Consider the following 27,402-nt stretch of genomic DNA (forward strand, 5'->3'; position numbering starts at 1 on the left):
ATGCAGTGCTTCCCCAGCCTGGTGCTGGCCCTCAGCTCGCTGCTGGGCGCCCTGGCGCTGCTGCAGCTGTCGCTGTACCTGCGGGTGCCGTCCCGCTACGGGAAGCACGAGGAGCGGCTGTGCCGGCCGCGGGGCCGGCTGCCGGCGCGCTGCGCCTGGTTCCTGCAGGAGCTGCCCTCCTTCCTGGTGCCCGCGCTGCTGCTGGCGCTGCGCAGCCCGCCCCGCCTCGAGCCGCTCGGCTGCCGCCTCCTCTGCTGCCTCTTCTGCTGGCACTACTTCTACAGGTACCGCCGCCGGGCAGGGTACCGCCGCCGGGCAGGGATCCCCCGCCGCTCCCCCACCGCCGCCGGCCCACGGCCCTTCGGGGGGGCGAGCGGCTGCTGCGGCGAGCTGCGGCCACCCCCTCGGGAAACGGGGGAAGTAGTAAACCGCGGGAAGCTGCGGGAGTGGGCGCCCCGCGAGGCCGGGTGGGCGGTGGGGCTGCGACAGGTCTCGGTGGCAGCATCGGTGCCGTCCGGGTCAGACGCGGCCCTTCGAACGATGGCCAGCGGGAGGGCGCGGGAGCAGCCAAATCCGCGCCCCCGGGCTTGGCTCGAAACGTCGGGGCTGGTCGGGTCGGCACCTCTCCCCCGCCCTGGCCGCCGGCGGAAGGAGCAGGTGGTACTCGGTGCTCGAAGCACGGAGAGGATGTGGGCTTTGAGTTTAAAAAAAAAAAAAAGACCCCAAACAACAACAGAAGGAGGTTTCGCTAAGCTGGAGAGAAGTTTTGAATGAAACGAATGCAAATATTACGTAAAGGAACGTGCGAAGCGCTCGTTGCGGGCACGCGGAGCGCAGCACACGCGGCGCCGGGGACGGCGCTGTGGACAGCGCCGGCCGCCCGAGCGCGCCGCGGGGACGGGCGGGAAGAGGGCCCGACCGCGGAGCCGCCGCGGCCGCGAGGGAGCCGGGACGGAGCGAGCCGGTGGCCGTGTCGTTAGAGCAGGGAGAGACGCGGTCACCGCAGGCTTTCTGTGCCACCGCACGAAAGTTGGTTCTTTACGCTCAGTTCGTCATCCTCTCTTCACTACCAAAGTACCGATTCCTCTCTCTCTCTTTTTTTTTTTTTTTTAGAAACTTTGTCATATCAGATATCAATGAATGCTGTAGCTCTAATTAGTTCTGTATTTACTAATCAGGAGCGCAAAGAAAAAGAAGAGTTTTGACCCACTGTTAGTGATAACTCTGAAGTGACATCATTCTACAGTTGTCACCTGGTTCTGCTGTGAGTGGGACTTGGTTCTGGAGTACATCACCAGAATGTATCTTCTGACATATTGAGCTGAGTGTGTTTTATCTTCCACTCCACTTCCATTTTCTATGGAGTTCTTTCATGGGGAATTTGACTTTTGGTTCTCTGTTCATGGAAAAAACTGGCTTTTCACAAGTGGCAAGCGCGTGTGACAACATTATGCCAAGAGCTATGTAACTTCTGAGGCAAAACTTCCTGACTTGGTTTGGCATTTTTTACCCCAATTCCAATTTCTGGTTTTTGTTTTGCTTCCTCAAAATAGGAAATATTCATGTAATAATTGATCAGAAATTATTATTTGCAACTCAATGAAAATCAGTATGTTGAAAATCCATCTGCAGTATCTCTACAGACAGTTCAGGGATAGAAACTCTAGGCTGTTGTAGACAAATTTGAAACAGAGAATGTGTTAAAGTGCTAAAATACTATGCTAGAGATACATTCGTCACCAACGTCGCCTTTTCTTTGCTGAACTAAGTCAGCTGGAGGACACTACCTATAACATATTTGGCTCCCAGAAAGCTACATGTGTTAATTATATGTAGTGATGCTAAATTTAATTTAATAGATTCTGCTATTCTCAAAAATTTCTGATAATTTCAGAAACACAGAAATCAATGAGCACTGCTAGAAAACTGAAAGAAAAGTTACCGTACTGGTGTACATACGTCTTTTCAGTCAGTGGCTTCTTTTTTTTCAACATTACTGCTAGACTTTGGCAGAAGCACTGTGTTTTTCTGTATTTTCTTTCTCAGATAATTTGGGGGTCTTCTCATCTGTGGCTGGAATATACCTTTTCCCCTGTAAAAATAAAAGCCTTTCTTTTAACGAGGTCTGGATAACAAACCATTCTGTTCCTAATACTGCACGTTACTCCTCTATTTTTCTTACAGTGTGCAGCCTCTTCTCATGCAAGCCATTCTGAGATTCTACCAAATCAGTATTTTAAATGTTGTATTAAATATTAATCCTCTGTTGTTATGTAAAAAGGCAAGAAAAATATCACAAATTAGGAGTTTTTCTCGGTGTCACCTGATGCTATGGGGAAAGCAGGTTCTTTGAGGGATCCTTGGTAGAATGCTCAATGGCTATAGGGTTGTGGTTTTAATTAGAGCTTTATTATTACAAAAAAATTTTATCAATCAGCATAGCTTATTGTTATCTACAATTTCTAGCAGTTAGCATAGCTTACAGTTACACAGAATGTCTGATAATTTGCATAGCTTTCTTATTATCTAGAATTTTTATTTGCCTAGACTTTTTAGTCACTTGGGCCCTCTGCAGATTTGATCAAATTCTTAATAATCAGCACGTGGTACAATAATTGTAAACTTGTCTCAGGCTTTACCTAAAAGAACATGAGTTACTCAGTCCTTGGAGGAAGAAGACGATGGAGGAGGCTTCCCTGACCACAGGGGGATCACGGGGTTTGCCGTCCAGCAGCCTTTCCTGTCTAAGTCCCCTCGCAGCTCCTGGATTTTATAGGCAATATCTCATGTGCTGTTACGCTTCTCTGTTCCATAATGGGTGCCACCACATCCTGGCAGCAATGCTAGTGAGCAAAACATCTTATCGCAATGTTGAAAAAGGGGTAGAAAGAAGCGGGGGGCGTGGTATGTGATCAGTACGCTTGCATATTATGGCTGTTTGCCCTGTAAAATGGCATTGGTTATGCTAGCGATAGCACCAGGGGTTAGGAATTGGTGGTACTGGTCATATTGGGTTAGGGCATTTCATCAGCATACAGCATTTGAAAAGTATTTCAGTACTTCAATATAACAGCCAGACTTCATCTTGATATTTTTTCAATTTGTTATCTGTGCTAGAAATAATCTAACAGTTTTAAATATCTTAATGATTAAACTTGACTGCAAGTATAATGAGTAAAACATACAATTGATCAGTAATAAAATTACATTTACTTAATGGATGTAGCCTACTGCAGTTTTTCTGACTTTAAAATTTTGAAGTGAATAAAGCTGTTCCACTTTGATTAAAAATGTATTTGGTTAATCTACTTCTACCTTTACCACTGAACATCTGATGTTTGTATTTAAGCATTCTTTTTTGTTTGTATGAAACAGAGAAAAGTTTCTTCGTACACTGTTGCATAGTTTAGTGACTTCTTTCTCTCCACAGGAAAGCTTCTATCATTCCTAACTTTCTCTCATCTATTATACCAAACATGCATACGGAAGGGAAGTTTAGAGAGGGGTATGCTCAGGACAATACAGTCCACAATGGAGAAACACGGATTTTTAAAGGACAGCTACACTAGCTATCCTGCCTTCTTATATGTTATGACCAGCTGTGCTGCCCCAGTAGGTCACGTTTGACTGAAGCATGTATTTCAGAGTGATGTCAAGTCTTGATCAGAAGACCACCGGAGATGAAGAATCCATCATTTCCTATGGAGAATCCACTGTAGACTTTGCTAGTGTAGTCTTCTGAACTCTTTTACTATCACTTAAACAACATGTCTAAAATGTCTTGCTTGAATTCCGCTAGCCTTGATTTTCTCCCAGGGATGCTTGCTGTTTCTTGCTCTGTGCTAATTTAAAGCACTCCTTAGTATCCTTTAGTATTTTCTTACCATGATATCACTTATACAGTAATCAGATCATCTTTCAATTTGCTTGTTACAAAGCTGTCAGGCCCTCCATCTGCACCAGTGTGATCCAGATAATGTAGGAGCACATGATCATATTTCTGATTAATTAGCTACTGCACACGATACAGTGTTTATGCTGAATTTATGTTTTTATGGTGGATTTATGCCAGCTTCAGGGGAACAGACATTACCTGATCTGACATGGAGTTAGATTGATGCAAACATGTGATACTTCCTCCAGCATGAAGTTGGTTAGGATAAAATTACCTTTTCATAAATTTAGGAACAAGTTTAAAACAGCAAAATTAGTTTGTCCTGCTTTTGGACATGGTGTCAAGTAGCTGCAACATTTTTTTTGTTTGATCTGGGGTATCCTAAATGAGATTTATGATGTCACTGAACCACAGCTGAAGGCCCTCAATGCAAGACATTTTATTCTGTGGCTTTTTTCCTCTTCTCTTTTCCTATATCCATTTTAAAATGAAGACTTCAGTGTTGGATGGACAATACAATACCAGAGTCATAGTAGCATATCTAGAGACAACATCGCTTTCCTGTTCCCATATGCTACTCCTATGTTTACAGATCGGAAGAGTGCTTTTTGTTTTGGAGTCACACTAGGAAGCCCTGTGCTTCCAGGCTACTTTGAGCGCCCTGGAGCCGGTGTAACCACAGTTGTAATGAAGATTACCATCTATGAATGGTTTGTGTTTGTATGGCTGTGTTTCTTTGATTTTAAAGTAACTTTTCTGTATGGGCTCAGCGCTCAGTAATGCTGTCCTACCCACAGTGATATTCAACAGTTGTTGTAGAATTTGTGCCATGTGCCAGCTTTATCAGTAGTAATTTTGTATTTATTGTCAGGTCATTGAGGAATATGCTGGAGTGTCATAAGGACCACTCTAATCCTCTTCTGGAAACTCCCTGGGTTAGTGCTGATGGCTCCTCATTGACAAGGACTTTGTACTACTTCTCTGCTTGCCCAGTGGAGCTCCAAGAACCAGGTCTGGCAGGTGGTGTGCTCCCATCCAGCCCACTGCTGAAAGAGACAGGAGATGGTCATCTGGGTACCAACTGCTGCCCAAAGACCCAACCCTCCCCTGGCGCAGCCCAATACAAAGATTTGCTGCCTGAGAGGATGCAAGGAGCTGGATGGAGCCAGGAGACATTCTGGCCTCTCTGCCTTGGCCCAGGCGCAGCAGTCCAGTGGTCTGTGGTGAATCGTGGCAGCAGTATGCTCTCTGCCTTTCTGTGCCACCACTAGGCAGCAGACTCTCTCTGTGCCAAGCACAAGATGGTGCATTACCTGAAGGGCTGAAGGCAGGCTGTTTCTGCTGCTGAGGGGAGGAAAGGGAAGGGAGGAATACCCAACCCCACCCCCTGCCTCTTTGCCTGCTCTCCTTAGCCAGCTCTTCATGTCTCAATGTGCACTTTATCACCGCAGCACGGTGTGAATTTAATCGAATCCAAATGTTCTGTGGTGCAAAGGCAAACACCCTATAAAAATCTGAATTTATCACATCTGGTTTAGGTAAGCTTATAGCTTCTTGACTTTCGTAAGGTAGGGCCCATGATGGCAGGGCCTCCAAAACTGGTGGGGTGGGAAGGCAGAGAAAAGGAGGAAGAAAGTGAGAAAAACACTAAGTGCCGAGCCTGCTATCTGTATTTGAAATCTCTGTGAAAAGCTGGCCATGAGCTGAAAATGATGAGTGGTGTAGGATGTATGTACAGTAATACTTCTTGTGATAAATGACTTTCAAAGTATTTTGCTTTGAAATGTAGTTTGTAATACAGCCTTTCCTGCTAGAAGGACTGTGCTGGTTAAGGAACACAGTAAGAATGCCAGCTGAAGCCCTCAGGTGGCGAGGAGAAGCCTAGTTGCTGCATTTCCATTTTGCAGTCCAGCTTCAAAAACCAAAGGTGGGAAATAAAATACAAGGTGATGAGAGGAAGCCATTGCAATCGAATTCCATACAAACCTTAATGCTGCATTTCTCTTAGAAGTGAGAAAGACAGAGTGGGGAGGGAGCAGAGGAGATGCCACCATGCACAGTGGTGGGGGAAAGGCCTTGTCTCACTGACCTACAAAGCTAATCCCGAAGATACTGGTGTAAAAGAGAGGGTGCTGCATTTGCCCCCTACTCTGCTGCCCATAACAGCTGAAGCACCAGCAATTTAAAGAGGTATTTCAGTTTCAAATACCACCTAGAATTACGTTTAGTTATTTATTTTCTTCTCTTGCAACTTTGTTTCCAATAAAAAAATACAATCTTTTACTCTGTCAATATATTAAAAAAAATTGCTTGTTTTCATTTCTGAAGTGCACTCAGGTGAATCCAACAGACATTAAATAGGCTCCTCTTTCAGATACAGCTGGATCCCCAAACCCCTTTGGTTGCAGGTGACCCATTCAGTAGGCCTGTACTTGGTTTCCTAAAAATTAGTGTATTTCTGAAAAGATTTTAAAAGGCTTTCGTGGCAAAAGAACGGGAAACAAAGAGCATTTGAAAACAATACCCCTGCATAAGTATTTTACACTTCTTTTGGCCAGTTCCCCTCTCTCCAAAACTAAGTTGGGGGGAGAAAGAAAAAGACTCTCCCTCTCCTCAGGCTCTGTAGACTGTGGCTCATGTAGTCTTTTTAAGCCTACCTGTACTGCCTGGTTGGTCAGGCAAGTGCAGCATTTACCTGGACATGCTGGTCATTTTTTCATGTAGGTGTGCCTACTTGTGATAAGTAAGCAAAGCAGCTCAAGCGTCCAGAGAAATGCAGATGGATGCAGGCCCCAAATAGGTAAGTTATTTATAAATTAATTTGCTCCTAATTTTTAGAGGTACTTTGTATTAGTTCATAAGGATTTTAGTTATGTTTTTTTAAACATAAAGTGGATAAACAGAGAGATTAGGTAAATTTTGAAGTATATCGACATACTTCTAAGTGGTACTGTCCTTGCTAATAGTGTATATAATCGAACCATATAATAACCACCCAATTCAATCCAGAGATGAATATTTTTCCCCATAGAAATATTTTATCCTTTTGTCCTAGAAAGTCACTATCATTAAGTGTCAATAACTAGACATTTTCATCATTGGCCTCATGAAACTTCTATCATTAATTTCCCAATACACAACATGCAGGTATTTGACAAGTAACAAATCCTATTTTCTGTTTTGCTTCATCTCGATGCTTTGCAATAGACCCTAACCAGATTCCTTTTGGCCTTCACCAGCTACACAGTCCTGTCTCCTGCTGTTCGGACTTACCAGTAACTCGAGATCCAGTAGCGATATCCCTAACAGAGGCTGGTCATTGACTCTGCCCTCACCAATGAATGAGTTTAACTTTTTGTGATTCATCCCAGTGAGTTTCAGTAATGTTAATATCTAATCTCTTCAGTGAAAATACTATATTCATTACTATTTTTACCCAGATTCCTGAAATTAGTATATGAATAGTCAACAAAAAAATCTCTTTGTATGCTTTGTCACAGAAGTGTGAAATGTTCATGTACCCAGTGCTAGTATGGGATTTGCTTCTTTGCAGTCTCTTCTAGCATTATTAAATACTTTCCTAATTATGCTCTCAAAATAGAACACTAGCTGATTGCCTTCCTAACTATTAGCACAAATAGTCCTATCTATACATTTCTTTCCCATTGAAAAGTGGGCTAACATTACAGAAACCCGTAGTTTTTGGCCAGGCCAAAATGTAGCCACATAATTTTTCCTTTTATCTCTTGGACTGGAAGAATTTTTGCAGAGATAACTTAAGACTTTTATCTTTCTTCACTGCTTTTCAAGACAAGATGCCTGTTAACAGTATTTTTCTATCTGATGCCTGTTCATTTGTACTATTTTGTCATTACCAGGCAGCTTTACAATCCTTTATGGTTTTGTATTTGTACTCCAGGTTTTCTTCCCAGATAGGCATTATTGTGTGCCATGCTTTTGTTCTCCATTCCCCATCATATCCACCGCTCCTACTGTGCCACCTAAGGCCATGATTCCCTAATCTGATTGTTCAAGAAGGTTTTGTATGGTTGTGTGCTGCACAGTGTTACAGTTTATGATTCCAGACATTTGTTGTCTTGCAGTCAGTCCACTGGCCTGAGCCCCAGACACCGAATGTCTATTCTTTCCACCAGAAGTGAAAGGAAGCACAGTACATGCAGGGCAGGTCACAGAATTTTTTTCTTTTTGTTCCGTCTCTGCTACCTGGAGCAGGGCCATAACTAAAGGAGTATTCATGTTTGCTCTGGAACTTTTCTGTCACTCCTATTTGCCCGTCACTGATAAATATAGAAAGGCTTGGTGGTTTCAGAGAGCTGTTCTAATTGCAGTCCCAGGGCAGAGACCTGAAGTCCCAGCCACGAGGCTGTCACCAAGGCGCAAGTAGGCCACTCTGGTGTGAGGTTTGGGTGAGGAAGTAACAGCACTTGATAGCCTGGGAGTTTAAAGTCTTATTGGAACATACATTCTGAGCACTGAACTCTACTGAGCTTTGATAAGACTGATGACGATGTAAAGGTCTGGATGTGTATTACCAGATTCCTGCGGTTGATATTGAAAAAGCAGGGTTGTAAATGGCTATACTAAGACAGAGAGAAAAAAGATTAAATTCCTCCACTCCTCCTTCCTCGCCTGACCCTTCTGAACAGCCTGTAGCCATTGATAGCTGCACTCCAGTCATGGGATGCATCCCACCACATTTCAGTAATGACAACCAGGTCGTAGCTTTCTAGTAGCACGGTGGCTTCCAACTCCTCCCATTTGTTGCCCGTGATGCATGCATTGGCGTAGAGGCACTTCAGCTGGCCTGTCAGCCATGTCACCTTCTTGGAGGAAGACTCCTTAGTTCCTTTGAGGGGTTCCACCGGTGTTTCCCTGTTGGCTCCTGTTACCTCAGGAGCCCCTGGCTCACATCCATAAGAGTTCGAGTGTGCTGCAGTGTACCCAGCACGCCTCAGAGCAACAGGCTGAGGGCCCTCGCTAGCACCCTGTCCCTCTAACCACGGCATGTCATCCCACAGCTTGTCACAGGCAAGCCAGGTATTATCCCTGTCCCCATTCCAGCCTAGTTTAAAGCTCTGCCTACAAGTGCCGCAAGATCCCGAGCAAAGACCTGCTTCCCCCTTTGAGAAAGGTGAATCTTCTCTGACGCCAGCAAGCCTGGTGCCATGTAGGCCATCGCATTATCAAAAATCCCAAAGCTGTGGCAGCGGCACTGGCTCTGGAGCCATGTATTAATATATGGGTCCATCTGTTTCTTCTAATGTCGCTGCCCGCAACTGGAAGGAGAAAAGAAAAAATAACCTGTGCTCTGAGTGTAGGTTATATTCTTGGTATTGCCTTCAAAATTAAAGTAATTTTGGTCAAGAAGAATTATGATAAAGAAATACTTTCAAACTGTAGATCAAGAGACTATTCTTAAGTTATACACCTTGAAGTGTCCTTCTCTCCCTCGAGATGTTGAATTAAATGTGGCAGGTGAATTGATCTGTAGGGTGATCCTCACTGAATTTGGTCAAATAATTAAATTCATGTACATCTACACCTATAAGAGCTGTGTTAATCTTTGCTGACCACTCAGCTGACATTGCAATTATTTTTTTAATATCTCATAGAATCAATAATAGCAATTAAATTAATTAATTAAAAATTAATACTAAAATTGTCTTATAATATTTAGTGCAGGAGGATGGGAAAAGTCAACTTATAAGAAAAATGTATGTATTTTTCTACAGATAGAAATTAATTTTGAGACTCAGCTAAATTTTGTCTAGCTGTGAACTCTTGAAACTTCAATTGCTACCATATTAAGGCGTAAGGATGGGCAGAAAGTTTCACCATTCCTAGAAATGCGCATCAAAATGTGACCTGCAATAACAATGAAGAAAGGTCACATTTGAAGGAAGTTGGTTTTGACCTCCTCCTCCCTAATTACTCTTTATAGACATGGAAGAGTAGCAACACCCACAGTCAGCTTTTGCCATATATAAGATACCATTTTGCTTATAACTGTGCTAGAGTTCACCAACTTAATCCAACTCTTTCCATGCTGGGAGACTGCCTCCCAGAATCGTCTTTGGAAAATGTCACTGTGTCAAGGTTGTCTGCAAAGAGATGTGTTATCTAATAGAGTAAGAGAGTTTGCCTACCAGAGATGTTAAGGAACAGATCAATTCCCAGGCAGGACTACTCTGAAGCAGATCCTGGGTGAGGAGTGAGGACCTGCAGCACTTGAATGTACTGGTAAAGATGGGCTGGGCGGCTTTCACAGAATCACAGAATGGTAGGGGTTAGAAGGGACCTCTGGAGATCATCTAGTCCAACCCCCCCTTCTAAAGCAGGTTCACCTACAGCAGGTCACACAGGATCACGTCCAGGTGGGTTTTGAATATTTCCAGGGAAGGAGACTCCACAGCCTCCCTGGGGAGCCTGTTCTGGTGCTCTGTCACCCTCAAAGTAAAAAAAAAATTTCCTCACATTCAGGTGAGGAACTTCCTGTGCTCCAGTTTGTGCCCGTTGCCCCTTGTCCTGTCACTGGGCACCACTGAAAAGAGCCTGGCCCCATTCCCCTGACACCCACCCTTTAGGTATTTATAAATGTCGATAAGGTCCCCTCTCAGTCTTCTCTTCTTCAGGCTAAAGAGCCCTAGGTCTCTCAGCCTTTCCTCACAGGAGAGATGCTACAGTCGCCTCATCACCTTTGTAGCCCTCCGCTGGACTCTTTCCAGTAGTTCCCTGTCCTTCTTGAACTGGGGGGCCAAGAACTGGGCACAGGACTCCAGATGTGGCCTCACCAGGGCAGAGTAAAGCGGGAGAAGAACCTCACTCGACCTGCTGGCTACACTGTTCTTAATGCACCCAGAATACTGTTAGCCTTCTTGGCCACAAGGGCAGGTTGCTGGCTCATGGTTAACTTGTCTTTCCTAGAAAGCTAAATCCCCTGTAGCTAGGCCATCATGTCATCACTTGGTGTGGCACAGGAAGGCTAAAGAGAGCTCTGAAGAAGCTACCTGGACTACTCAAAGCAGTCTAGTCACATCAGCGTGGTCTCCTGCTACAGATGTACGTGAAAATATATCTGGACAGTGTGGTCTTAAGCAAACCTTCCAGTGACTCCTGTCACAGGTCTGGGGAAGGACAATGCATATGTGCCTGTAAAACTTTTGCCATTTCTGAGAACAATGAAGGAGAGGAAAAAAAAGTTGTATTTACATTATGCTATTGAGTTCTTTGTGTGTGTTTGCTTCTCTTTAGAACCTTCTTTTTTAAAAAAAGAATCATTAAAGCGTTCGTGTTTTCAAACTTGGCCTGGGTTAAGGTTACTAAAATGTAGAGATGCGTCTCTGGCTTTTCCCAGGAAACACAATTTAGACTTGACGGAGTTGTTTCTGAGAAATGCATTTGTATCTGTTCAAACATAAAATTTGTCAGCTACATCTTTAGAGCCTGCCTGTGCAGGGCAGTTCCTCTGGTTCATCTGAGACTATAAGCAGGACCATAGTGTGTGAACCTGCAGCCCAGCCAAGTGTTGCCCAGGCTGGCACTGTAGGGCAGAGCACTATTTTCCATGCATTTCTGGCCTCTAGGGTACTCAATGGGGAAGAAGTGGTCTCCTAGCTGGAGTCCTGGGAGCATACATTAGGAAAATACAAGTTGTCTTGAATGTGGAGAAAAGAAAAACACTGTGAGGCTTACAGCCAGGGCTAGAAGGTGGGGAGAGATAAAAAGAGCAGCACAGGAACGGACAAGTAGGAGAATTGTTAAAAACAGCTAGGGCAGAAGGTGGGGCAGGAATGAGAAGAAATGGAATGGAAAAGGAGATGATGTGAGAGAATAGTGTCCAGGTATCAAGAGACACTTTAATACTGATACTTTCTGTGTGTTAAGCATTTCACTTAGCAACTTTCAGTGTTGGGAAATCTTTTGACACATTTTGGGAGGGAGCAAAGATGATTGTAACTTAGAGTCAGCCCATGGTAGCAGTTTTCCTTAGGGAAAAAAGAGGATATTAAGTCCTCAGATCATTTTAATGTGAGCACAAACTCAGGACCTGGCCTGACAATTTCAAATTTTGTTCCTCGTTGTGTGTATGTACTGCCGTGGATGCCATAAGGTCATATAGATTCAGAAGAAATTTGCATCACTACCTTTCCAAATGTAAGACATTTCAACCAACATTCTTCAAAATGTGAGCCTAAGGATTTAGAAATTATAATTTTCAGCTTTAATGTTTTTTACCATTCTGGAAAAAGATGTCTGCAGTGTTTCTAGCCATTTCCGTTATTAAGAAGTCTTTCCCAACCAGCCTAAACTGCTGCAGAGGTTTATTGCTAAATCTTTCCGTTTCTTAGAGCGTTTCTTTGCATGGTAACAAATAAGGAAGAAGATGACCCAGTGATGTGCTTCTGAACTCCGTGAACTGTGGCGAAATCATCAAAAATCCTTCTACCATTAACCTGTTGCATAGTGAAAGAAGCACTGTCAGCAGAGGCAGGACTTAGAACTGTTTTTGACAGGAGCATGTATAAAACAGAGCTAGAGAGAAACTGCTTTGGTTTAAAACCTCAATTTTCTCACAGATTTTTTTTTCCAGCAACACATAGTTTACAATCTCAAATTGCTTCATGTAGCAGAATAAACAACCCAGATGTGTGAAGTCTCATGCGCTGAGGGTGACACTGCTGCAGCTGGCTGTCACCTCATGCCCCTATGTCCTTAGGTGTGTATCTCAGTATCCTGTAGCACCGAAGCTTCGCTCCTGCTCTGTGACCCCCTCTGCCAGGCACAGCTCTGGAGCGGAGCCTGCTCGCTGTGCCAGGGAGCAGCGAGTATGGTGCCTCTGACTCCAAACACATGCTCACAGGTCCCCAAGGGTGGATATGCTCCGCAGCTAGAGACTGGCGCTGGAAGCTCTCCAACACCAGGTACCTGACCTGTTCCTCCCTCACACAAACCAATTGCACGGGCCCTCAGGAAAGAGAAAACACAGGACATCTGCACCTCCCCTGATGACCCAAGTGCCCAACATTGCTCTGGAATAGACAGCCAGGTTCTATGGCAGCAACTGTGTAGATCAATGCTGTTATATGTCCCAATTATGCAAAGACTTTGTAGTTTATTGAAATGTGACACTATAGAGGCAGTGCAAAGCCAGTGGGATGCAGAATTAAATAGTACAGGAAGTGTGCTGAATTTTCTTGTACAGGTCAATATAAACCATACTAATCCTGTATTATTGCTGAGTCCTTTCTAGGTACAGGATCCAGAAAAGCTGTTGCAGAGGGAACAAAGACCTGTTAGGAAGCCCAAGAAGAGCAATCCTGTTGCTAAAGATACACAGTCATAACTGCAAAAGGAAAGAGACAAAGGTGAAAGAACTATGATGAAAGAGAGGCAGAGTGCAGTGGTAGGGCAGTGTAAGGGACAGCTCCTACTTGGTAAAAAAGCACATGAAGAGCCATAAAGGTGGTGAGAATCTGAAGAAGGAAGGACAAGCAAAGGACAAAGTCAGGATGGCTGGAAGAGCAGGAGTTTAAGCATAAAAGAGGAAAAGAAGGAATTACTAGAGTGGGAAAAGCCACTTAAGAATATTTTAAAGACTATTAGCAGTGTGTCTTGCAACTCTAGAGTCTAGTGTAATGTTGGTTGCATACAGTCTGACTGAGATTTAGCTTTGGAGGGGGATAGTTTACTAAATGTCTGGCTTCCTTTGGTCATTTCTCAGCCCTATGTGGACCACTTAAGGAAAATAATTACACTTTCTCTGGTAAGTGCAGTTGTAAGAGCACAGATTTGTGCATCCTTGGATTTTGTACCATTTTTCACATAGATGTGTCCTTTTGTTCTGCTCACATTTTTGGCCTCTGTGAACTCTTTGAACTCTCTGCTCGAGTGGAGCGCTGAGCTTTTTGAAGTGCATAGCGTAGTGTCTAGTTAAGTTACTCTGGCACATGTTTCATGCTTTTGGCAGACACCCACAGTTTAGCAATAGGAACAAAGTGATCTGTCTTCATAAATATCAAGTGGTTATTTCTGGAAAAGAGAAGAGTGAGGTACCTTGCTGAAATATATGCTTTGGCTGGCTAAGCCTTTGACACACCATTGCTTAGCTAAAACAACAAACATTCTCATAATCCTTAAGTACTGCTGCCCTTTAGATACTATCTATTAGTAGAGGTTATCATGAAGCACCATGAGATCTGCATATTGTCATCACCAGAATCCATCTAGTCATATTGATCGTTGTCTTGTCCTCTAATCCTCATACATGTATAAATGTGGACCAAGTCTAGTTAGGGTTTCAACTGAGATAGCTGACCTGGCATTGAGTTCAGTCTGCAGCCTGAGCAAAACGTTTTGCTCGTGCTAGTTTTTTTGCTCAGCTAATTCCAGATCTCACCCCTGCACCCCAGCTTCTTGTCAGAGCCTCTCTCTCACCAAGAAAGCTCCAAGTTCCCATTCTCAGACAGTTCCTGGCCACATGTAGCCCTCAAATTTTCTTCTCATTCCTGATGGACATTTGTCTGGCCTGTCCTTAGCAATTGCCATTGATGGAGATTCCTTCAACCCTTCAACTGGTATGTTCCAGTGCTTCTCTGTCCTTCCCTAATGTGCATTTTCTATACAGCTGTTTGGGCCTGTTACTTCTTATTGCGTTCCAGGTAGACAAGGAGAATGTTTTACTCCTTTCTTCTTTGCAGCAACTTTTCATACAGTTGTACACTGTTATAATGTCATCCACTGTTTTTCTCTTAGTTAGCTTAAATAACCCTGAGGCCTTCAGTCTTTCTACATGTCACATGTCCTAGACTAGGCTGCTTCCACTTTGACCTTGTCTTTTATAAAGTGCAGAGGTCAGCTGTACACAGTGTAACTTAAGTTCCTATTAACACCATGCAAAGGTGAAAGATTACTTCAGGTGTCTTCAACAGGACTCCTATTCCCACATTGCATTTTAACATTTGCCTTTTTCACAACAGCCTGACATCATCACCTCGTGCTCAGTTTGCTACCTACCAGCACTCCCTCTACTATCAAGCCTGTTCTCCAGCTTGACTTTTACATTTCGTCAGTCTTACCCAAGTGCAGTATTTTGCCATTGTCTTTATTGAATCAAATCTACTGTTTTAAAACTATGAAACCAGTATTTCAAGATTATTGTAAACTCTAGCCCTCACTCTTAGGGTGCTCAGCATTTCGCAGACTTGTGCCAGCCACAAACATTAGGAATATTATTTTTTTCCCCCAGAGGCATATCATTAATGAAAAAAAAAACCCCTGAGTAGTACCAGAAAAGTCTTTTGCAGGACCTCTCTCAAAATACCCTTCTAGTTTGATAGTGAAAAATTGTTGACTATCCCTTGATACAATTTATATATATATCAATTTTGCAGCCACTTAACATAACATCCTCTAAACCAGGAAATCCCAAGTTACTTATAAGATTGACATGTGAGACAGTGTGAAAAATCTTACTAAGATCAAGGCATGGGACACCTTCTGCTGCTACTGCCTCTCTCCTATAATATATCAAATTTATATCAATTCCTTCATTCAACAAATCTATTTTAAGAAAATAGGATTACCTAAGTTAAATATAGAAGAGTCCTGCTTCCTGCTTCCTGCTATTGTAGATATACAGCACTCCCAGTCAGGGAGGCTGTTACAAATATTAGTGTTTGCCTTTTTAGACAAAAGGTCCATTACGCCGTACATCCTGGACTCCAGTACTTGGATGTGTAGTGTCTGAGGACAAACTGTGTCTGTATGGGTACTGATTGCAACAGGGATCTGTACAGAGGACATATTTCCTTTTTCTCTAGTTATCTTCTTTGGCTGTGAAAAAGCAAAATGTTTTAAAAACAAATCCCCATCTTCCCAATGAGTTTTCCCAGGTTGGCAGGTGATGGAGAGAAGGATATTAACTGCTGGTTCTAGGCTCCTGCTTCAGTTGCCTTTGGTTATGGGCATTCAACCAATTTTCCCCAATCTTTAGTTCAGCTCTCAGTCAGATTTCATTTCCATATTACAAACTAAAAGGAAGAAATAAATGGTTAGCTAATAGCAAATATAAATAAAACAATATTTTGTAATTAAGGGTATTTAAAACTTATTTGGTTTTAAATAATTAAATGGAATATGATTTATCCCCTGAAATGTGAAAATGAATATGCATTCTAAACCTTTAGACTTTTTCTTCCCTTTATTAAAGGACCTGTGTGTGTTTGTAACCTGTGGTTATCCCCCTTTTTCTCCCAGTCCTACCAAGCTCTTCAGTGTTGTTTCTATATTACATTTAACAGAAACTTATTTCATTGCATTCAAACTTACTTCCTTTCAGTATCATGAAAACTCTTGGTCACAGCTATTGACCTCTTCCAGATAAATTATTTTCTAATATTGGATGTTATTTTTATCTCTAATATGCCTGTTCTTATTAATCTCTAGTCCAAATTCAGCAGCCCCAATGGTTGAGTACGGCAGTCTCTTCCACGTCTCTTCTTATTTCGCCACTGAATCCTGCATTTCTTCCGTCTTTGCTTTAAATTAGTGCTGCCCAGACTTTCTGCTCTCCATTGCCCTTCTTCTCAAGAACTCTGCAAAACCAAGCATGGTGCTGTCTGTCTCAGGGTTTCCTCAGTCCTTCTCCCATCCCTTGATCAGATGTGTGCTTGCATCTCTTGCCCAGGAAAGGTGAGTCTGCTCCTGCCAGAAGTCTTCATCCAACACTGAACCTGCTACTAAGAGACCACAAAGAAAAAGTGTCCTTACGAACGGGCTTCAGGTTGGATTAATTTCGTAAGTGAGCCACAAACAGCCCAAGGCTTGTAGACTGAGCACATTTTTTTAGACAGAATACTTGGAAATGAACCTGACATGACAGGTTTTCTATTTACAATTGTTTTATACAGCCTAATTGTAAGCTTTTCAGTAATATCTTTCTTGTTCCTTTTATAGTCATCAAAAGTTTGTCCAAAGATCTTTGGAGGAACATGGAGGTGGGATGTTTTGCATGTGATTTGGAAAGTCATAGATAGATCTGTAAAGCTGTGTGATTAAAATTGAAAGGGAGTTCTCTTGCTCCCATCACAGTCACTAGACAATGATTTGAGTTTACAAACTGGGCCTTGGACCAGCAAGTGATTACAGTTATCTGATGGTGTCTTGGTTTGAAAGACAGGTGTCTGCTGAGGAAGGCAGGAGCCTCCCTTGAAATGGAAAATGCAACCCCTTTCCCTCCAGATTATTATAATTTTGAAATTAAGGGGCCTTCAGGCAAAGATATGGGGAATAGGAATAACAGTTCTTTACTAATATATATATATATAACAAAAGGCGGGAAAAAAACCCCAAACAAACAGCCCACTGGTTTACACTGACAGAGTCAGAAATACAACCTGACACCCTGTTAGGGTGGCAGTAGCAGTCCGATCAGATGGTGGCTGCAGTCCTCCTGAAGTGATGGGTGTAGTTCTGTTGAAGCAGCGATCTTGTAAAAGGATCTGGTCTTCCTCGGAAGGTCCAGTGGTAGGTAGATAGCTCTTGTCCTCTTGTCTCCTGGGGAAAAAACTCCTTTGGGAATCCAGTGGAAGAAGGCTGCTAGGGTGTTCGAGATCTCAGTTTTGTTTAGCATGCAATGCTAAATGCTCCTTCCCCCCGGGCGGAGCATCTCACAATGGGATGGGGAGTCGTGAGGCAGTTCCTTGATGGGCCATTAACAGGAGATAGTCCAGGAGCGAGTTATCTATGGGTCAGGCGATAAGGCATTGTTGTGCCCATTAACAGGAGATAGTCCAGAGGGGGGAGGCAGGGAGCACGGCCCCGCCTGGTCTCAACAGCTCCTGAAGATGGTAATAGAATGCTTTTGGGGGGGGGGGGGGGGGGGCACATCTTACACTGTAACCTAGGACAGATGGTTTCACACAGTCCCAGTGATGCAGGAATCAGGCACAGAATGGCCCCCTGCCCCAGCAAGGAAGATATGCCCTGCATCTGGCAGTCACTCAGTGGCATGCGCAGCCGCTATGCTCCCTCCGCACTGAGGGGCTCCACAGGCAGTTGCAGCTAGACATCAGCTGCAGAAAAAAAGCCCAGCTCCTGAATTTACAGCCTTCTTTGCATCAGGAGATGAGACACAATTGCAATACTGTGGTCAAGAGATCTGCCATCTGTCCTGTCCTCGCAGTGGGTACTGTGAGAGGCTTAATAGCCAATACAGTATTCCTGCCTGCTGGCACTGCTGGTGTGTATGTGACCTGGGTCATAGCTCAGATTTTGTTCCTGAGGCTGTGCCAGAACATGTCTCACTGTGCACACCTTCCTAGCAAAAGGGACATGGTCCACCCTGCACAGTACAAATGGTTGCTAGTAACCTGCTTGCTCTCCTTGTTTAAATATTCCTGGCTTGGTGACCTTTTTGGGCTACTGCAGAACCCATAAGAAGTGGGGCAAAGCATCTCAGGGTAGGATGTTTAGGGAGAGGAGTATGAGGGGTAAGGAGGCTCTACCCCAGTTTGTGACACAGTGCATCTGTAGCTATCATGATGAATGAGTTAAAATGCTTTGTTTCACTTTTGAAAGTATTTGGGTGTATTGTTTTTTACTTTCCATTTGAACTGATAGCAAGATTACCTGTTGCTTGGAACTGACATTTTAATGGTTACATTTGCTTAAACCCAGTCTGAGATAACTGAAAAATTTTGGGCACAGGAAAATTAGGTGCCAGACTGTGCCCTGGTGCTGACTATACTTGGAGAATAGACTTGACAGTCTTATTCTATAAGTATTCAATGGGAATCAGTGTAACACAACTCAAAAATAGTAAACGTTAAAAATTACCTCAGACTGCAATCCACAAATAACCTACAGGATTGGTCTCAAAAAGAGAAAGTACGTGCATATTTTATCATAGACTCTTAAGCAGCAGATGTCATATGACATGTCTTTGAGAAATGTCTTTGAGACATGTCATATGACATCCATAAGTCTCCAGAATAATTAGAGGCTTTGTGCAGGACATCACAGATACCCCAGGTAGAAGTCCATCACATTTATGAACATCTAGAGCCTTCATCCGAGTCATCAGGTATGCCAAGGGTGCTAGCAGCTCCCCAGCAATGTGATTCCAGTGACAACCTATGGCAAAAACTCCTATGCTGTTAATTGTCGGTGCAAATAAAACTGTTTTGTGGTTGGTGTAATCTTGGACATCAATCTTTTCAACCTGTTCACAAAACAGATCAAAGGGAACTCCACTGTTTCATACCGGGGAAGTCCTTTCAGGTCTGACTGGTCTGTAGTTAGTATAACACAAGCCACATAATTTTGCTTATCACCTGTGGTACAGATACTCGTACAAATTAAGAAAACCAAAAGCATCCCCCCAAGAAGGGAGCTGTGGCAGAGTCTAGACAGGGGCCAAATAATGATGGAGAAAGAATAATAGTCCCAAACAGTGACAAGAAATGGGACTAGATGGGAGTCAAAGGGTCAAAACTAAAATCAGAGCACCAAAGGTGAAATTGGAGCTGACTGCCCACCACAGTACTCATCCCTTCCTGAAAGCATCCAAGGAGCAAAGAGGCAGAGGCAGGACAGGGAGAGGAAATCAGGCCTGCACCCACCAGGCTGGCTGTCATCAGCTTTCCCTCTCTGGGTACCCTGCACAGCTGGTGAGGCCGGGGACAGAGGGGGAAGGACCTGGGGAGGGTGTCCTCTGACTTAGAGAGGCCTTTGGTTGAGAAGGTGTACCAATAAAGCGGTGAGAAGTGCAGAGAGCACCCCAGCAAGGGGGTTTCAGGAAGCAAGAGAAGGGGCTGTGACACGTGCTCTTGATGTAGCAGGGTGTCTCTCCCCTGCAGGAGACACATGGCTTGCCTGCCTGTCTGACCCCTGGAATGGCTGCAGCCATACCCACTGCTCAGCAGAGTGTTTTCTAATGCACATTCCCAAGCTGGCCATGGAGTTAGCTCAGTGTACACATGAGGGCCCTTTTGTACGCCTGGGTGGGACAAGCAAGGAACTGGTGTGTGTGGAGCCCAGGGTGTGTGGAAACGGTTCTCAGGCACCATTCAGCACATTGGTTCATCCTCACCAGGGATGCAGGGCAGGCCCTGCCTCCATCCTCCAAGGGAAGCTGAGGGACTCAGAGCAGCACTGGTCATCAGAAATCCATAACTCTTTTCTGGAGGCTGGCCAAGGTCACAGGGGACGGGCAAGAGCATTCAGACCGTGCCCCAGCATGGGTAGGACAAGCTGAGTTATGGCCAGCACCCTCTTTCAAAGGGAAAGGCACCACATCAGCCCTGCCTGCCTTTGCAGTATCTCTGATTCCTGGCCTCTAGTTCATCCCAGTGAGGCCCAGGAGAGGGCCTGGTGGCAGAGGCTAGACAAGCAGGTACAGCAGTAGGCTGGTGTCCCACAGGGTGATGTAGTGCATGGGTGGGAGGGAGCCAGGTGCCCCCATCCCTAGCTGCCAGCTGTGAGCTCTGGACCCACTTGCTGCTGGTGTAAAACACCTCACGAGCACTGGAAACACCTCGAATTTCCAGGCTGGAAAACATGAGCAGTGACTATCGGAACTGCTGCATCTGGGCCCTGGAGAGGAGAAGACGACAGCAACACTAACATCTCCAATTATCAAGATGTTGGAGAAAGACTGAGAGCCCACTCTTAGTGAATTATGGTAACAGTTGTGAAAAGATTTCCACCTTCTGTGGAAAGAAGAGCAAATGTATAGTTTCCCCCAGTTTGGTTGAGGGGGAGCTGGACTAATAACTTTAAGATGAAATTTGATGCAATGTCAAATGATTTTCTCTTCAAAACCTGTTCTGCTGGAAAATAAATGATGGAAAAGAAGATGAATAATTTATTATTCACTCATTTAAGAAGCTGTTGGCAATGGTTTAGTCAGATGCAGTGCCTTTGGCCAGTAAAGATAGTAAAGGAATAAAGGATTAGTCATCAATACTGCACTGAAAGAAAAAGGTCAAATTTGTCATTGGTCTAAATCCAAAAGGCTGGGTTTTGTTCTGTAGTTCTGAAATGGTGGCCTTTGGTCCCCCTTTGATTTCTACACTACAAAATAGTTCCAGCAGAGATGCAGACTCCTCCATGGAAAATTTAAACCTATTAAATGTCCCTGCTTTTTCTCAGTTGCCTTTTCAAAACCTATCAGGAATAATTTGCACACCCTCAAGAAGCTATGTAGTACAAGCTGACAAGTGCTGTATTAAAACAGACTTGGGGCATTGTTCAGATACAGAGAACCAAATCTGGCCTCTGGATTTACAGACCCGAGCAGATTTCCTTGGAGAAGTTGTTCTGCAACAAAGATTCTTGGATGAATTCCTGACTTGAATTTTCAAAACCATTACGAGGTGGGATTTCAGCGATGCCAGAATTTCACTCCCTCGGCAAAAAAAAAAAAAAAGGTGATGCCTCCTGTCTCCCCTGCGATTGTACTTACACTTTGCCTGCTGGTTTGTTCTGTCCTGCATCCACTGCACCCATGGTAGATAGGTCTATGGCTGGTTTTTGTCCTCCTGTTACTGCAGGACAAGTCACCTTTCAAGGGCCTATAACCTTTATCCTGCAACAGCAGCATCAGGAAGAACCACGGCGACAATCAACTTTTCTGGGAGCTGAGAAATGCCAGCTCATCCTAGAAACTTCTCTTTGCATCAGCTACAAAAATGAAGAGACTATCAAACATAACTTCTTTTGACAAAGGACAAAGCCGTGCAAGTCACACTCCAATCTGCTGTATAAATTCCCCTCCTAAAGTAACTTTGTGGGGTTTGATATCATTCTCTCTTCTATACAATTTGCTTTTTCTGAGTTTCCATTTGCAGGTTTCCCACTTTTTCTCGTGGCTGTTCAGGTTCAATTTGTCAGTATTACTTCAACAGGTAGGTTGGATCGCTGAAGCTGGCTTCACCTGCTTGTAACTCCATGATCCCATTCCCAAAGGGCAAAACCAATAATTATTGGTAACATTACTCCAAAGAGCATTCCTTTCCATACTGTAATAAATATGACAAATTGATACCACTGTCTGGAAAATATTTTCCATACCTCTTACATTTCATTATACTTAGAAATATGTAGAACTTCCGCATCACAACTGTCTTAATTGCTGGAAATCTGGCCTACCTTGCTTTGGGAAGCAATGAATATATTAACATGTTGTTGCTTGTACTCTGCTTACTCACTTTCAGACACACACTATAATTTAATCTAGATTTATAATGTTATGACATTCTATGCCTCAGCTTGCTTAAGTTGATATTGGCAACCTGGAATGTGGATTGCTTATTAACAGTGCTTATATACTGGTATGATGGGTGCCATCCAAAGCTTAAGAAGGAAAAAAAAAAAAATTAAGACTGTAGATTTTACCACATGCAGAATTTATTTGGTCAAGCAAGAAAATACCTAACAAATGTGAATGTAACGTCTCCATTTCACTCTCCCGAGGATGATATGGATTGTCCAAAGTGTCAAGAGGGATACATCCACCTGAACCAAAGATACGGGAAAATTAAAATTATACAAGCACAAATTACTTGCTCCTACACATGTTAATGCTAGTGTTAGCACAGCTTTTGTCTAAGGAAGGCCTAGGTGCTGGAGCTGCATGGAAATCTTGGTATTTATCATATTAAACTTAGGTTTTTATCGCTTCTTATTTTAAAGTGAAGTTTGAAAGCACAGAGGAGAGACAGGGATTGGAGACAAAGCAGCTCCCCCAGGCAGCCTCTGCCTCTGCGTTGAAGTGCCCCAGCAGAGCAGGACAGAGCTGCTGTGTGTTTGAGGTGAGCGGAGGTCTCTGAGTGGAGCAGGAGAGGCTGGGAAAGGGCATTACACCTCAGGCTATACATTGCAGAGTGTGAGGGAGCCAGAGGGATCTTGACACTGCTTTCAACTCCATCTGCCGCCATGGGCTAAAGCCCTCAGGGATTGGTCCTTGTAGTGGGATCAGAAACATCTTCTCCATAACAAAGCTCCTCCACAGTGCTTGCGGCATAGCAATGCTCATTTGAGGAATCAATATTGCAATAGGTACTGCCCCGCAACGCTTTGGTTTGAACATCAGTGTGCCCATGTGTCTCCACAGCAGCCTTTCCTTGACCCCCTGCAGCATTACCCCAAAGGGCAGCCACGGTCTTAAAAGGAAAATGCTGCTTGAGGGCACGAGTTCCTCATTTTACCAGAAAGGAGGAGGAAAGAAGACAGACATTCCCAAGGCAGCAGTGACTCTGGATGAGATTTCTAGGTTCCCACCATGTATTCAGTCCTGAAGGACCAGAAAAATGTGGGTATCTGCAGTATTTCTTGTTTCCATTAGCTGCTGATCTTCTTTTGTTACAGCTGTTTCCCTTTTTGTTATCCTAATTGACCTTTTTTGTATGTGTTTTTTTGGTTAAAGTTTTTTTTTCCTACAGCAGAGAAATTGCAAATATAATGTTACTATGAGTAGTGTGCTGACTTTGTTTTCTTATCTACCTTAGGACATTTATTTACCCCTTCTTCACTAGAGGCAGACCTTTCCCACTGCAATTGCTTTTCTTTGGCACGTTATTCTGTATCTATAATGGCTTCCTCCAGGGGTACTACTTGATTTACTGTGCTGAATATCCAAACGATTGGTGCACTGACATCAGATTTACATCAGGTAATTACAGCTGCAGGATTCCCAAGATATAATCTCCAAGCAATTTGTAAGATTTTGAATTATGTCCTAATCTTCAATGAACATGCGAATCAAATAAGTTGTGATGGAAATCAGCATAAAACCTGCCTGCTGGCCCAGATGAAACAGATGTGCAGTGACTTTTTTTTTTTTTAACTAGGCAGCCACCTTTGAAGGCATATGATGTAATGTATTAGTCTCAAACTACCAACCTTGTTTTACTGACACCATTCCAGAGCTTCCTGCTGCTATGGGCTGTGGAGATGCAATCTCAGGCCTCAGGCGAACATGGATGTGCCCTTGTTCAGCCAGAAGTGTCCACCCAGCAGTGGCTGTGTGCAAGCGCATACTGTGGCTTTCTCTTCCCTGCCAGGGAGCTTTGCACTTGATGCAGCTATTCTGACTGAGAGAGAAAAGGGCAAAACCCCAGCATAAATGAGGCTTTGGAGACAAAGGGCTCTTTTTTCTTGTGTAGGCACATGGGAAGGTTAGAGATCAGCACACTCTGGTTGTATGTTAATATGGTTCCTTTATGTTCCGTAACTTAATAGCCTAGCTGAATTTGACCCTGTAGAATCCCTGAGAGAATAATTGAGCTAGAGCAGCTAGGTGGCACATGTGGTACCGCACAGAGGACGTTTTTTAAATGCACACATAGAAATGAAGATTAACATGGAGATCTGAGGAAATGTTTTGGGTATGACAAGTACAAAATAAGCAAGGTACTTTCTATACCCTGTTTCAGGCTGTGGATGCAAGTTCAGTCTTTTCAGACAGTATCACATATTAAAAATCCTGGACATTCTTTAGTAAGAGCTCCTATACCCAACAAAGAAAACACAACATTGCATTTGCATAATAAATAACATATATATTTAACAAAATAAAAGGAAAATGGTATTATTAGTACTTGAAATATTAAATAAAAAAAACCCAGTATATTCTTGCTCTACAGACTTTCACCAACTTTCTGTTGCTACTGGAAGGGTTGATGCTTTATCCGCACTTAGTGTTTTTTCTATACGTCATAGCAAATACCACCTCTATTTCTTTCCTTGCTTCCCAATCATTGTCAAAGATGGTTTTCTCAGTGTCCAGGCATGTCACCTGCAGAGTTTCTCAATCAAATGCCTCTAGTTTTTCAGCTAAATGGATATGGTCAATGAATTATTCTGGCCAGAAGCTGTCAGCATTCTTCAGCGAATATCTGCTCCATGTGCATGCCCATAGCTCTGTCCAAGCGTCCTCGCTGGCAGTGGACTGAGCTGTGCTGAGATGTAGGTTCCCTTCCCAGCTCTGGTCATGTGCTGGATAAGTTTGTGTTCTCTGTGCTCCTCCTTCCCCAGCTGTAAAATGAGAGTGATGGCACTTGCCTATAGCTCAATGGTTACTCTGCAGTAACGTCCACAGCCGTGGCCGGCTGCCATCAGCCAGCAGTGTCAGTTGGGTACTTTGTCCCCACCCTTGATGTTCAATAAGTGGTGACTATAGCCAGCTGGGAAGTTCAGCTTTTTCTCACACCAGCTGAAAGTGCTCTGGTCTCACTGACAAAACAGTGTGCTCAGGATTATCATTGTTCTGTCCAGAGTTGCCCTCCACACTGAAGCTATCCAATGCAGGCAATCCCAGAGGACTGTGAGCCTACAACTGAGATAATAGGGTTAATTGTTACTGGTCACCTATGTTTCTCCTGTTCAGTAGCCTTCTCAGTACCAGTGCATCTTTTGACTTGGAAAAGAATCCACCCACCTCACATTAGGTCTCCCATCTGCCTGCTCTAAAGATAAACCTCACCTATGTGCTTGAGTAGGGGTAACTAGGCAGAGCTGTCTTTCTAATCCATTTCTTGTTTGTTTCTTAGGCCTCCTCTTATTTCTGCTGGGAATGGGAATCAACATTCACAGTGATCTCCTGCTGCGACAGCTGAGGAAACCTGGGGAAGTCACTTACAAGATTCCTCAAGGTATATTGTTATCCCCCATCTGCTTGGAGAAAGTAGGGCAGCAGAATAACTAATGTCTTCTGACTGAATTCACAGCAAAGCAACAATAATAGCAGAGATGCCAGTATCACACAGGTACTTGGTTCAGGTGCCCTTCTGAGCTGCAGGAACTAGCATGAGCTGGCTGCACACAGTCCACAAGAAGCAACAAGAGTATCTTGAAAACATGAGCTGTGAGGAGAGGTTTTAGGAAATGGGCTGGGTAATTTAGAGAAGATTGAAGTGGGACATAGGAAGATGATTTTAGCCTTGTAAAAGGCAGCTACGAAGAAGGAAATATTCTTCTTCATGCTCAGGAAGAAGTAGTAGAGGACTTCTTACACTGCAAAATGGAGATTCAAAGTGTAAACTTTAGGGGAAAATAATAACACCAAGGATGCAAGGTGCAGAATTTCCTTTCTGTCTCCTTTGAGGTGGGGCTTGGTGAGGAAGAGTGGCTGTGACCAGAGCGGTGAACCAGGAAATTTCTAGCTCTGTAGGGCAATATGGATGGGGATCGAGGAGTTTCCTGGTTTTGGTGTTGACTCCTTCTTCTCGTTTATTACAGATGGTAATATTTCCCCCCCCCAGAGTTACTCACCTCCACTACTTACCAATCTCTTGTAGATGTAATTAGCTAAGATGCAAAACTGAGATCCAGATTTTGCATTCCTCAAAGGTAGTGAGCTGCAAAATATTTTTAGGGTCTGAAAAGATTCGGCTAATGTTAATAATTTTACTTTAAACCTAATAACGGTGTTTCATAAGTCCATTTCCAAATGACTGTGAAAGTGCTGGAAGCCTCTGGGTTAGAAACACCTTTGATTCTTGTACTTGTACAGGACTCTTGTACAAGATCCTCCTTTGGCATCGCTTCACTGCCTTCAGGGCAGTGGATTTAGGTTGCTGTTATGTGCTCTGAATAAGAAAGGTAATATATTCTACTGCTGACTTTATGAGAAAAAACTTTCCATGTGCACAAAATGACTGTAGAAATTACATATTTTGTCTGTCAATGCAGGGGGATTGTTCACCTACGTTTCTGGGGCCAACTACTTTGGAGAAATTGTGGAATGGTTTGGTTTTGCCATTGCAACCTGGTCTCTACCAGCCTTCGCCTTTGCCTTTTTTACTCTTTGCTGCATTGGGCCACGCGCTTATCACCATCACAGGTATCAAGCTGTTTCTTGCCATATGCTGCTGCTTGCTTTTGGAGTGCAGTTTGCAAAATGCTGGGGGGGGGGGGCAGATGAGCAGGGCCAGGATTCAAGATAAAACTGAAATTTAATACCACGTAAAAGAAATGTATCAGCTTATTTGTGACTGAGTGAAAGTAGGGCAGTTGGCTGGAGCCACTGTTGAGTCCGATGGGCCAGATAGTCATTCAATCCGACATGAGTTAGATCACTGCTTCCGCTGTGTTAAAGTCTTTTTTTCACTGAGCCTTGTGAACCTTTCCTAAGGGTTCCCTTGCAGCCTCTGCAGTCCTTTGGAGTACATATGGTGCCCTGCTCTGAATTCCTAAAGTTTCTACTTTAGGTCTGTTAGAACCTTAACAGTATTATCAGCTTTCACTTAATTAAATAACCTGGTGTAAATACTTTCAGAATGCTCTTTTGCAGAATAACACACAGGTTACAAAGCAAGGCAGTTTGGAGGAGCTTTAAGGTTCCTCAGCTGAGCTGTATTGAAACTATGCAGTTTTCTTGCACATATGCAGTTTCACTTTCTTGATTATTTTCTTTCAGGTACTATCTCAAGACATTTACGGACTATCCAAAATCAAGGAAAGCCTTGATTCCTTTCGTTTTTTAA

The 27,402-nt window shown here is 43.6% G+C and overlaps 1 protein-coding gene across 1 annotated transcript; it reads left to right on the plus strand.

Annotated features, from left to right (window-relative positions):
- Positions 1-27,402, plus strand: SRD5A2 (steroid 5 alpha-reductase 2). The gene is made up of 5 exons (XM_086460931.1): positions 1-284; positions 23,425-23,588; positions 25,468-25,569; positions 26,609-26,759; positions 27,336-27,402. The coding sequence occupies exons 1-5, from the start codon at positions 1-3 to the stop codon at positions 27,400-27,402; spliced, it is 768 nt and encodes a 255-aa protein (XP_086317057.1).

This window comes from Leptosomus discolor, chromosome 2 (assembly GCF_034619465.1).
Source record: "Leptosomus discolor isolate bLepDis1 chromosome 2, bLepDis1.hap2, whole genome shotgun sequence".
NCBI classification, from domain to species: Eukaryota; Metazoa; Chordata; class Aves; order Leptosomiformes; family Leptosomidae; genus Leptosomus; species Leptosomus discolor.

Coding starts and splice junctions, on each gene's coding strand:
- SRD5A2 (XM_086460931.1), top strand. CDS start 1: ATGCAGTGCTTCCCCAGCCTGGTGCTGGCCCTCAGCTCGCTGCTGGGC. Junction 23,589..25,467: donor TGACATCAGATTTACATCAG/GTAATTACAGCT, acceptor TTTGTTTCTTAG/GCCTCCTCTTATTTCTGCTG. Junction 25,570..26,608: donor CACTTACAAGATTCCTCAAG/GTATATTGTTAT, acceptor CTGTCAATGCAG/GGGGATTGTTCACCTACGTT.